The 12,984-nt window shown below is 36.3% G+C and overlaps 2 protein-coding genes across 2 annotated transcripts in view; both read left to right on the top strand.

Annotated features, from left to right (window-relative positions):
• The first annotated feature begins 1,469 nt into the window (after positions 1 to 1,469).
• On the top strand, positions 1,470 to 9,230 carry LOC107666779 (tumor suppressor candidate 5 homolog). Its single transcript, XM_016458215.1, has 2 exons — positions 1,470 to 2,190; positions 8,607 to 9,230. Exons 1-2 carry the CDS (start codon positions 1,870 to 1,872, stop codon positions 8,754 to 8,756), a joined length of 471 nt encoding a protein of 156 aa, XP_016313701.1. The 5' UTR covers positions 1,470 to 1,869; the 3' UTR covers positions 8,757 to 9,230.
• Positions 9,231 to 10,648: 1,418 nt separating this feature from the next.
• LOC107666755 (tumor suppressor candidate 5 homolog) overlaps positions 10,649 to 12,984 on the top strand; it is a 3,717-nt gene continuing 1,381 nt past the window's right edge. Inside the window, exon 1 of the mRNA XM_016458186.1 lies at positions 10,649 to 11,089. Coding sequence (XP_016313672.1) covers positions 10,763 to 11,089 — 327 coding nt within the window. The 5' untranslated portion in view covers positions 10,649 to 10,762. The remainder of the gene's footprint in view (positions 11,090 to 12,984) is intronic.

Here is a 12,984-nt window from a genome sequence, read left to right as displayed (position 1 = left end):
TGGCTCTACACGATCCCAGCCGTGGAATAAGTGTCTTATCAAGCGAAGCGATCGGTCATGTTCTGAAAAAAATGAATATTTATCCACTTTTTAACCACAAATGCTCGGCTTGCTCTAGCTCTGCTGTTTTCTGTTTGAATATGTTAAAATGTCATTTATTTCTGTGATCAAAGCTGAATTTTCAGCAGGCTTCTGCATTGGAAGGAGCGATCCACTGTGCTGCGATTATACCAAAGGTATTCTCGATAGTCAGTCTTGCCAGTGAAAGCCTTTAGTTGACACCCTGTGTCTACTGGGAAGGGTCTCATCATGTCTCTGCGGAGAGGGAAGGCTTCATCTGCCACAAAAATGTGAGGCTGGGGCCCCAGGTGCTCTGCTCCAGTAGGCCGAGTCCCAACATTACTGGTTTTCCCATAACTGCCAACATCCGTGATGCAGAAGCAGTGTTTGGCATCTACAACTGCAGTGTTGGGGAGTAATTAGTTACATGTAACAGAGTTATGCAATTTAATTACAAAATAAGTGTAAATGTAATCAGTTACTGAGAAAAAATGTGTCATTAAATTACAGTTACTTATGAAAATGTTAACGATTGCAAAGGGGATTACATTTGAATATTTACACACTTCCACATACAGATTTAATTGATTTCTTTCCCAAATTGCACTGATTACTCTGAGACATAATTTCCGCGATGGGGAAAACACAGACTGGTTCGTAGAATCCAGTCATAAAAACGGAATTCCTATAGTCTAACGCGGACGGAATATGCCACATTTTGGACGAATAAATCAAAAGTAGGTCAGTACACTTGAATCAAAACGCGATATGGACTAGTGTCTGTGAATATTAAGCCGCAAAAAGACAATATATGAATCCTGCACGTTCTGCGTGTGTCTGTTCATCGGGAGAACCGGGACAATTCCCGGTGGCCTGACAGCCGATTTGGCCCGCTATTTTAATATTATTATTGTATAATTGCCTGCCGAATGTACTAAAGCGATTATTTCCGAATTCGCCATTCGATTATTAAATCTCTAATAAATCATGAATAGGTTAGTCGTGACTAGCAGTGCTTCGGCTCGCGCGCTCTCCGCGCCTCCGCCACACGGTTTGGATTGTAGTTATGCAAAGATTTGGTTTCAAAACCAGTATCAGTAAACTATTTCTTATGATTTTAAATCTGCATTGAACTTCAGATCAATCTCAAAATAAAAGGCAGTACTAAAGTCTGATTTTGTGGTGGATGTGTTCAAATTTGATCATCTTAATTCAAGTGATGAAGGATTTTGAAAGTCTGACAGTGTTGAGCACTACTGTAAGGTTAACCCTGCATGGTGTAAATGATTAACAGTTGCAAATAAACATTCATTAGAAATGTATAAAAGTAATCAAAAAGTAATCAAAAGTAATCAGTTACATTACTTTAATAAAGTAATTGAAAAAGTTACACTACTATTACATTTTAAATAGGGTAACTTGTAATCTGTAACCTATTACATTTCCAAAGTAACCTTCCCAACACTGTTTATAACCCATTATGTAATAAGTAAATGCAATGCTGGTAGGAGGAATGAAGAAAAAAATTCCCAAAACAATGCTCGGATGTGATGAAATAATCCTCTTGACCCCCCTGATATTTCAGGTATTTCATCAGTAATACCTAAGTAAACGTAAAACTACAAGTTGGTGCCTGCAGTCACACTGTATAAAGTTCTTGTCACTCCTCCCCTACAACCTACATCTCAGCTCCCATTTGCTGGCTACTTTCATCGGCACATAAAAGACTGAACCAGAGTACAGTATTACATACGTTGCTGCAGATCACAAGGCAAAGGAAATTACAATCAAAATCCAATAAACCGAAGAATGGATCCCAGCCAGTTTTCCAATCAGCCTCCAGACGCCTACAATTCATCTGAGAAATCAGGGTTGCCTGCAGCAGCACCACCAGCATACCAGCATAATCCTGCTGGATATCCTCCTTCCTTTCCAAACCAGCCGATCCCCCAGGGCCCCTACACCCAGGGGCCATATCCAGGACAGCCTGTGGTCACTGTGCAGCCTGCAGTTTTTGTGACCGCCGCTCCACTGGCTGATCCAGTGCCAGATTACCTGGGTTACTCCATCTTTACCATGCTGTGCTGCTGCTTACCTCTGGGCATTGCTGCACTGATTTACTCCATCTCTGTGAGTATATTAGTTTCATTAAATTTTATTTAATTTCTTTAACATTTGTATAATCATTAAGTATAAAATTGCATAACATGTTTGTAGAATTTAATATGGCAATCCTCAAAAGTTAATGATTACAGGTGTTGTAATCATACACAGCCTCTATCAATGGCTGGTCAAAAATTAAATTTTTCTGCATTGTGGTTTGGAGAATGAATGGATGGATCATTCTGCACTGACATTTATTTCTAGATGGAAATATATGTATTTTTAAACAAAACAAAACAAAACAAAATCTAAATATCATCAAAATATGTTTTATGATTGGTACAATCTTTTATTTTATATATTTGCTACATTTTATTTTATCATATATATATATATATATATATATATTACTATGTGGTTGATCTATTACCTGAAAAGATATTGCTTTTTTTTAAATCCCCTACGTTGATCCCATGCTGCCCAAATAATTCTAGTGAACATGTACTTAAACAATTTATAATTTTAATAACTAGATAAAAGGAGATACAGTTGACTGCTAAATAGGTGAGAGGCTTGTTAAAGCTTAAGCTGTATTTGTGGTCACACAAATATGTAGGCATTATAAAGATGGCAAGAACTTTCCTGTAACTTCCCTAACTGAACAAGTACAGTATGTGTACAGGCATTGTTGCAGTTTTCCTGTTAATTTCCTGTAAATGACTGCCAGTTGTATAGATAAAGGTGTGGCACTGGAGACACCCTGAACAACAACTGAGTTTTAAGGGGAAAAAATATTAACATTTTATAAGTTATTATTACTGTTGTACTGCAGTATAAATAATTTCACTGAAAGAAAAAAACTAGGAAAACCATTTTTACTCAAAAATTGCTAGTAAATTTAACAACATATTTTCAAGTAAAGGCTACACACAGGGGCAGTTACAGGATTTCATCATCACCTCTCAGTGAGAATATTTAGCAAGAAACCATTGACTAAGCGGTGCCTCTTTGTAAATCAGCAACATTATTACTATTAATTCAAAAGTAGTCTACCACTTAAATTGGTAGCAGTTTAATACAAAATTTAATCAATTATATTCTTATATTAAAGGATTGTCTTTCTGCAGGCTACAGTTCACAAATGAGAAAGCTACTGTTTGACTAACAGAAAATTGTCATTATATCATTATTTTTAACAAGAATTACTGGTCAGGCCAGTAGATTGGGGACAGTGTTGAGAAGGTTACTTTGGAGATGTAATAGGTTACAGATTACAAGTTACCCTATTTAAAATTTAATAAATAGTGTAACTATTTAAATTACTTTATTAAAGTAATGTAATAGATTACATTTGATTACTTTTTGATGACTTTTCTAAATTTCTAAAAAATGTTTTCAACTGTTAATCATTTTCAAATATTTAAACCAGGCCTTAACCTTACAGTAGTACTCAACACTGATTACTGTCAGACTTTAAAGCCTTCATCACTTGAATTAAGATTAAAATAATTTAATTTAAAGCACCGCTACTACAAAATCAGACTTTAGCACCTCTTTACTTTGAGATCATTCCGAGATTAAATATTTAAAATGAACAAGAAATTGTTTTAATAGCTATGATACTGTTTTTGAAATTAAATCTTTGCATAGCTATGACAGGAAACATTTATTTTTAATCTTAAAAAAGAAAGCATATTGTAACGATTACGGGTTACAACATCAATACACGACCAAGACTATGGGAACATGAGGCTACTTATAGCAAACAAGAGGGTCACATGACAAGAACAAACCAATGGGAAACAAGACACAGGACTAGGACAACCAATCAGAACATGACACATGCACAAGGCAAAGATACATGAGGCAAGGGAAGCATGACACAAACAGGGAGCATGACTAAACTACAAAATAAAAGACATGAAAACATGAACAACAAAACAAAACCCACAGAGAGTTCTTGAATGGCCTCCTTGGCCGTGAAAGGACAGACAGTGAGTTCATGAACGGCCTCCATGGCCGTGACAGGACAGACAGTGAGTTCATGAACGGCCTCCTTCGCCGTGGCAGGACAGACAGTGAGTTCATGAACGGCATCCATGGCCGTGACAGGACAGGCAGTGAGTTCAAGAACAGCCTCCATGGCTGTGACAGGGCAGACTGTGAGTTCAAGAACGGCCTCCTTGGCCGTAGCAGGACAGGCAGTGAGTTCCAGAACGGCCTCCTTGGCCGTAGCAGGACAGGCAATGAGTTCGTGAGGCAGTGTGCAGCCCACACGCTCAAAATGGCGACCGCCATTACAGTAATGGCAGCAGAGTGTGGCATGACCTCGAAGATGGTGGGGCTTGAGAGCGTTGACGTCACTGGGATGCCTCAGATCAGTTGAGACGTGATGAGACGCTAGAAGGGCGGCCATTTTGTGAAGAGACTCTTGTGTGGCGGCCATCTTGTGATGAAGTTCTTCAATGGTGGCCATATTGTAAAGAATCTCCTGATGTGCCGGCATGACGTACCCTGAACCACAAAACCAGTCTTAAGTGTCAATTTTTCAAAATTCAGAGTTATACATCATCCGAAAGCTGAATAAATAAGCTTTGCATTGCTGTATGGTTTGTTAGGATAGGGTAATATCTGGCCGAGATACAACTACTTGAATATCTGGAATCTGAGGGTGCAAAAAAATCAAAATATTGAGAAAATCGCCTTTAAAGTTGTCCAAATAAAGTCCTTAGCAATGCATATTACTAATCAAAAATTAAGTTTTGATATATTTATGGTAGGAAATTTACAAAATATCTTCATGGAACATGATCTTTACTTAATATCCTAATGATTTTTGGCATAAAAGAAAAATCTATAATTTTGACCCATACAATGTATTTTTGGCTATTGCTTCAAATATACCCATGCAACTTAAGACTGGTTTTGTGGTCCAGGGTCACATATATACACATATATATATAACATTTTCTTAGGGATAAAAATTTACCTCAGCTTATGCTCTAAACAATAGGGAGCTCTTTTACATTACTAAAAGGTTACGATTAACAAAAGAGCCCAAACTTAAATTGAATTACTGTTTATTTTTAAATATAATAATCAACACTCAACTTAAAAAAAAATGTATGCAAACGTGTAAATTGCACATATTGCAGTTTTTAAAACTACAGTACGTAAGTTTTGCTCTTTGTCGCCATCTCTGTTTGAAACCTGCAATTGCAGTTATTTGCGGAATTATTTTCTTAACGTGGGTTGTGCACCAGCACACTGCACAAATGTAATGTTTTGTGGAGTATGTGTGGCTGTCAGTCACTGCACCGGTGTGGATATTCACTGTACTTCAGAATCACAGATTCTAGCCTACATCTTGGAAGTATGACCCAAATAAGGATTTTCAACAAGTGGCCTAAGTAACAAGTCTGCCACTTTTGTTCTGACCAACTGAGGAAAAAAGCATTACAATAAATCGCGCTACTAATGGTGATTAAATCTAACGATCGGTTAGCTCATATCACATCAAACCGTGCAAATTATTATTACTTTTATACTTTGTTCTCAAATTGAATGTTAACAACATCAGCATTGTGTGACTAATGTATGTAGTGTGTATTAGCGTTACACATATATTTCAATTTCTGTACAGTCTGTAACGGTCTCCCTAAGAACACCCTAGAGAAGTGAGCTACAAGATAATTAGAGGGAGTGACCCACCGACCAAACTTGCATTTGAACAAACAAGTCAAACACAAAATTTGAAAGATCAGGAAAAATGTATTAGCATAAACAAAACCCATCCAAAATAATCAAAATAGCAAACAAAAGGAAAAATACACACAAACACAATACTGGCACTGACGTTTAGCAATGCAGTTGAAAGGAAAAGAAACCCTTAGATGACAATTGTCATGTAGTTCGTAGAGTAATCCCTACAAGTTGTAGTTTAGAGTCAGTTGTCCCATGCAGTGATGAAGTGTCCATAAAGTTTAGGAATCCAACGAAACAGTTAATCCAAAAAGCCAAATGATGAAGTAAGCTTAAAACCACAGTTTCTCAATCTGGACTCTGTGTATCTTGGGTGAACCATGAGAGACAAACCCCTTGTCCAAATACCCTCACTTGCGGTCTTGGCCACTTGAGAGCGCGTGTGCGCGACAGGAAGTAAGTGCGCAAGACTGTCCGAGGTCTTAAAAATACCAAAGCGCAGTGCCCTTAACGCACACTAAATCCACACTATCTCGAATACCGCTCCGGAGCGCTATTCGAGGCTTAGTGTATCCCACTTTTTGCCAAGATCTCGCGAGAGGTCACGGAAACCTTTCCAAAGCAAGTTAAATATTAATATAATAATTAGATATTACATATAATTTGGTAGAAAAACAGAGTTTTTACATTTTATTGGTGCAAAGATGAGTAGTGGTGATATTTATTTTGTACAACATTGGCAACTGCTTTTTATCACTTAATTAGAAGCACCACAAATGAAAATTGTCATGTTATAGGGACTACTGAACAGACATTTAGAAGTTGATTTTTAAATGCAAAGTATTTAAAATTAAAATTAAAATAAAGCTATGGAAACACTTGCATTTTTACAAAACTTTTTTACAAGTGTGTCCCATCAGGTAATTAAAAGTTCTACACACACTTGTGGTCTTCATGCTCACTTGAACACTTGGGCCAAATACAGGAAATACGTCATATAAGTAATCAAGTGGTCAAGTGCAAAGACCGCAAGTGTGGGTATTTGGACAAGGCAAAACCATGCTTCCCCTTCACCAAACCATACTAACTTCTTCTCCCCTCCTACCTGGCTAAATACAGAGGAGCAGTCTACCTAGCGCCCCTAGAGCACGGGAGTAGTATTACATGCAAAAACAATGAAAACACAAAAGAAAACATGATAACCAAACTCTGGGTGGTTTAATCTATAATTGTCATACATTCGAATTTCATATAAAGAAATTCTTTTAACCCAAAAAGCAAATTATTCTTCCTTAGAACTGGTTGTCTTTAAAATACAAATCTTGAGTAATCCCAGGCTATCTGTAATCAGATGCACATTTAAAACTGGAATATAATGTAATTTCAGTGACTTGTGTTTCATAAACACATAAACTTTTTGGATTACAATCCACCGTCAAAATGATACGTTTAATTATTCCAGCTGCTGTGAGAAAAGGCTATAAACGATCCACCACCTGTAGCATCCTCACATGCGATATAGCATACTAGACGAGACAACTTCTTTATGTTTAGTTTACAGACGTGATGTAATGACGCAGCGAAATGCTCGAATTTCCCGCGAAAACCTACCAGTACCACTCAATTTTAAAACATTATTATAAACTTACCGTTGTGAATCGGCTAAGGTAATGAGATAGTTTTGAACACTGGCTGATTATGTACTTGCTCAAAAATGGATTTCGGATAATTTTTTACGAAAAAAGTTACGGACTTTAGCTTTAAATTAACTTCTAAACTATACAATTTCTAATTGTTGTTGAAATATATTCATTTACACTTAACAGATTTAATTTAATCACTAAATAATTAAGACATCACTAACAGGTGAAGTAAAATATAATGAGTGTATAGTCTAATATTTTGCGAAATGCTCTTCTCTAGACTTAATTTCTCTAGTGAACTAATGTGCTGTACACACTGATGACTTGCCTGAGGTAAGCTAAAATGCTATGTGACATTTTGTTTACAAGCTGCTTTATTAGTGATGTCTTTCCGTAGTTGAAACACAGATTGAACGATTATCTGAGGCATGAGATGTTCATTCATGTTTATTTCGTGTTAAAATTAGTAGTAAATGTTAAGGGATGATCACGTTCACTTGCACTTCATGCTGTCACCACACGTGTTTATACAGCGATCAGTCACGCCACATCAAAGAGAATCAAAACAGCATTTATTGTTTGAATTTCCTGAAAAAAAATAGACAGAATTTGAAAGATGAGAGTTTGTTACTTATCAAAAGTAACAATAGGCCTATATAAAACTGGAAGCTTCCAATGAAGGTCCACTCTTGCAGTGGTTAAAAACAATGCTGTATTTGTTCGGTACACATGCATACTGAAACGAAAGACCCGTATCGAAAACTTGCAATTCGCTGCAAACATAACTAAATGGCTTAATAATTAAATATTGCACGGAGTACGTTTTACAAGTAAATACAATTTCAGTCTTTGTACTTTGTACAAAATTTCACATTTAATTCAATGTGTTACTTATGGAAGCCTGTTTCCGCCATGTGCTAAAAATATAATAAATAAAAATTTAAATAAATAAAAAGTGTAAGTGCAACTTTGTATCTTAAAATTCTGACTTTTTTCTGGCGAGTTTATTTGTCAAAATTCTTTTATCTTGCAAAATTTACTAGCAATTTCTGAGAACAAAAATGGTTGACATTATATATTTCACAACTGTTTTCACAGACACGAGATGCCAACTACTCAGGACAGCGAGAATTAGCAGAGAAGAACTCCAAAATGGCACGCACCCTGAATCACATCGGCCTTGGTATTGGCCTCGTTGTCATTGTATTGATCATTATCATCCAGATTGTGATTTGGTCTACTAGATAAAAGCTGTTAGAGCTGACATGGTTGGATGCAGATTACAAACAGATTTGTTTTTCTGTATTTTAAATGTTACTTGCTCAATCTATCATTACTCTAATATGCATTAAGGCTGATTGTTGTATGTTTAAACCAATGAAAGCAACCACACAGTTTTCTGTTGTCTTTACTTCTGTAATGTTTTGTTCAGATGTTTTGCTTATGTTACATATCTTATGTGCAGCTGTGCTAATTTTATATATATATAAATAAAACATAGCATATATATGTATTTAGGTACACATGTACACAAATCTGTATGTCTTTCTATCTATCTTTTTTGTTGTTGTTGTTGTTATTTACCACCACATTTATCATGCAGGAAGTGGTACGTCTGGCTTTTAATATGAGAGGATTGTACAACCCACATACATACAGTATGTGTGTAATGTGTCTTCAAGATTGAATATCGTTAAAGAAACACCCAAACAATATACCAATGTGAGGATAAATTAATAAACAAATAAATGACAATATGATTTGAGTTATTACCTACAGTACCTGCCACATTTTAATGTCATCAGAAAAGCACAACAACCAAAAATACTACAAAGACAGTTTCCAGTGATCAACCAACTTAAACAGAAATGAAAGTGTTGTCAAATAATCAAATCGGAAAGCACAAACAAACATTTTTATTTTTAAAGCAGAGATGATGTTCTTTTAAAACACAAGTAAAGTTGTGAGTATAGTCAGACATGGACTGCTGAGAGGAGGAAACTACAGTATTTATGATGGCTAGAATCCATTTTTTTCTGAATAAGACAGCAATTTGCTACATTTCCACAGTAATACCATACTGAAATAGGCTACATTGCAAATCTAAAAAACGAAATACTTTCAAAACAATTAGGTGTAGATGTAGTTTTCTATTTTGTGAAATGTGTCTCAGCTTTTGTAAATAAAAACTGTAATTGGAGGGGAGGAAGAGCCCACCCCCAGATAGTACCACAACGCATGCAAACAAGGCACAGTGCATGCGTGTTCTAGCAGCACCTTCATCAGAACACCGACTCCTGCGTCAGCAGCATCACACGCGTGCGTCGTGGTACTCTCGTGAATGGCAGCAGAAGAGAAGAAATTGTTGAATGAATTCGTTATTTTTGTTTTGTTTGTGCACCAAAAGGATATATTCTTGTAGTTACATAAAATTACGGTTGAGCCGATGTCCTTACTACCTTTCTGGACCATGAACGTGGTAGTTCATTTTTTTTAACAATTTTTATTATACTAACACAGATGCTGTTATATTAAAACAACAATTAAACCATCCATGTTTTAATAAAACCCATAAAAGTAATCACTCTCCTCAGATTTAAGGATTCATACATAATGAATGTGCAACTGCAGTAACCCACAGCTGCCAAATCTCTGAACAAACTCCCACACTATAGGTGCTGATTGCTGAAAAAAAAATGTAAATAAACAGCTTTCGTTTTGGAGCTTTGATGCAACCATCATCTTCTCAAGGTGCAAACAGGAAATAAACTGCTTTAGTCATGTGGCAATTTGCACTAATCATGTGAAACTGCACATATTTAATTGAGACCCTTTATTTTTTTCCATATTTGCAGGAAGTGCACTACAACATCAGTAAGGGTTTTAGAGCTTTATAAATGAAAACCTTTTTTACGGTCACTATTGTGACTGGTGGGATTAAATGGGTTAACAGTTATTTTTCTTCTGAAGTACAGGAAAGCCGCAAGGTCCCAAAATATGCTTCAGTGTGGGGAAATAATCCTCCTGATATTTCATGTGTCTCTTCAGAATAAATGGGAAACCACAAGGTGGCGCACATTGTATGTTGAAACCAGGGGTAAAGTTCTTGTCTCTCCTCCCCTACAAACCTACAACTCACCTCCCATTTGCTGACTGCCTTCATCAGCACAGACAAGCCTGAACCAGACAACAGAATACATCTCAGCAGAGCACAAGGCAAAGGAAATTTAAATCAAAACCCAATATTCTGAAGAATGGATCCCAGCCAGTCTTTTAATCAGCCTCCAGGGGCCTGGAATTCATCTGAAAAATCAGCGATGTTGTATCCTTCGGCACCACCACCACCATACCAGGCCAATCCTGCTGGATATCCTCCCTCCTTTCCAAGCCAGCCATTCCCCCAAGGCCCCTACGCCCAGGGGCCGTATCCAGGACAGCCCGTGGTTGCTGTGCAGCCTGCAGTTTTTGTGACAGGCACTCCACTGGCTAGTCAAGTGCCAGATTACTTGGGTTACTCTATTTTTACCATGCTGTGCTGCTGTTTTCCTCTGGGCATTGCTGCACTTATTTTCTCCTGCTCTGTAAGTATTAGTTCATGTGCTTTCCTTTTATTTAATTTCTTTATTTAGATGACAAATTGCTTCTAAATTGCTTCTTTTGTCACAACAGTTATTTGGTCGAATATTATGGTTTTAAAGTGTTTCTATTATGAGCCTCAATAATTAATTGATCTAGAGAATGAATTGATGAATATATATATATATATATATATATATACTACTGAATACTATATACATGTATACATATAGTATTCAGTAGTATATATATATATATATATATATATATTCATCAATTCATTCTCTAGATCAATTAATAATAATAATAATATACCTAATAATAATATAGGTATATTATTATTTCTGTGTAAGTCATTGAAGTTTTCTCAAAAATTATTACTCTCTCCACAGATTTTTTTCTACATGCTTTATCTATTGTCTGAAACTCTGTTGCAGTTTAAAAGAAAAAAAAATCCCCCACATTCATCCCATGCATTATGAGTGATTCACTTCCTAAACGATTCTAGTGAACACAGTGTATTTTTGAATACAGCAGTATTAACTAATACATTTCCTGTACATGACATAGCACTTTAAACAATTTCATAACTAAGATACAGTTGATTGCCAAGAAGGCTATGTGAGCCTGTTAAATAGCCTGTAAAAGTGCTGTACTTGTGGTTACAATAATATGTAAACAAGACAAATTACTTCATGTAGCTGCCATGCTGCATTGCTAAAGTGTGTGTACAAGTGGGTGGGGGTTCCTGTCTTTTGGTTTCCAGTAAATGACGGTCAGTTGAGAAAAGGTGTGGCACTGTAGATCCCCTCAACAGCAACATATTTTTAAGAAAATATATAGACCTATATATATTATTTTAGTTATTTTTACTGTTTTAGTGCTGTATAGATAATTTCAATGATTTAAAATAAAAATAAAGAAAAACAAGGAAACTATTTTTATAAAAAAATTGCTAGCAAATTTAACAGCATGTTTTCAAGTAGGCTAAAGGCTACACATTCAAATTTGTCATCTTAACGTGGTAAAACTGTGTGTCTTTACACATGCTAAAGAAACGTGGTGAAAACTGACGCCTTAAAGGGGTAGTTCTCCCAAAACCTAAAATTAACCCATGATTTACTCACCCTCAATCCATCCTAGATGTATATGGCTTTCTTCTTTCAGACAAATGCAATGTGCTGGCACTTCTAAGTTTTATAATAGCAGTGAATGGTGGTCGAGATTTTTAAGCCCAAAAAGTGCATCCATCCATCAGATCTGGGGGGTTAATAAAGGCCTTCTGAAGTGGTGTAGCCTAATGGTGTAAGAAAAACATCCAATATAAAACATTATAAACCATATTTCACAAACAATTTCAAAGAATTGGCAAGTACACTGTAAAACGTGAATTTTTAAAGTTATAAATAAAACAAAGACTTTTTATTTTTAAAGACTTTTTTATTTTTTTAAAGGGGTCATATGATGCTTTTTTAAAGATCATTATTTTGTGTATTTGATGTAACAGAATATGTTGACATGCTTTAATGTTCAAAAAACACATTATTTTTCAAATACTGTGCATTATTGTAGGTCCTCTATGCCCCGCCTCTCTCAAACGCTTCGTTTTCTACAAAGTCCCTCCTTCCGACAAGCGCAGTCTGCTCTGATTGGCCAGCTGACCCAGTGCATTGTGATTGGCCGAAGCCTGCAAGCACTCGTCGGAAATGTAACGCCCCTTACCATAATCGCGAGCTTCAGCTTTCAAAATAAATGTAAAGACAGAGCCCGAAAGGGGAACAGAGTCGCGTGACAGACACAGTGATGAAGGTGGTATGTGTTTGCACAGTACACAAGCCACGGTTAAGACAGCTGACTCCACTGTGATGTGACCCCCTCTCTCTCTCTCTCTCTCTCTCTC

The sequence above is a fragment of the Sinocyclocheilus anshuiensis genome, unplaced genomic scaffold (genome assembly GCF_001515605.1).
Source record: "Sinocyclocheilus anshuiensis isolate Anshui unplaced genomic scaffold, SAMN03320099.WGS_v1.1 scaffold267, whole genome shotgun sequence".
Taxonomy (NCBI): Eukaryota; Metazoa; Chordata; class Actinopteri; order Cypriniformes; family Cyprinidae; genus Sinocyclocheilus; species Sinocyclocheilus anshuiensis.
This window is presented reverse-complemented; position numbering and strand designations above follow the sequence as displayed.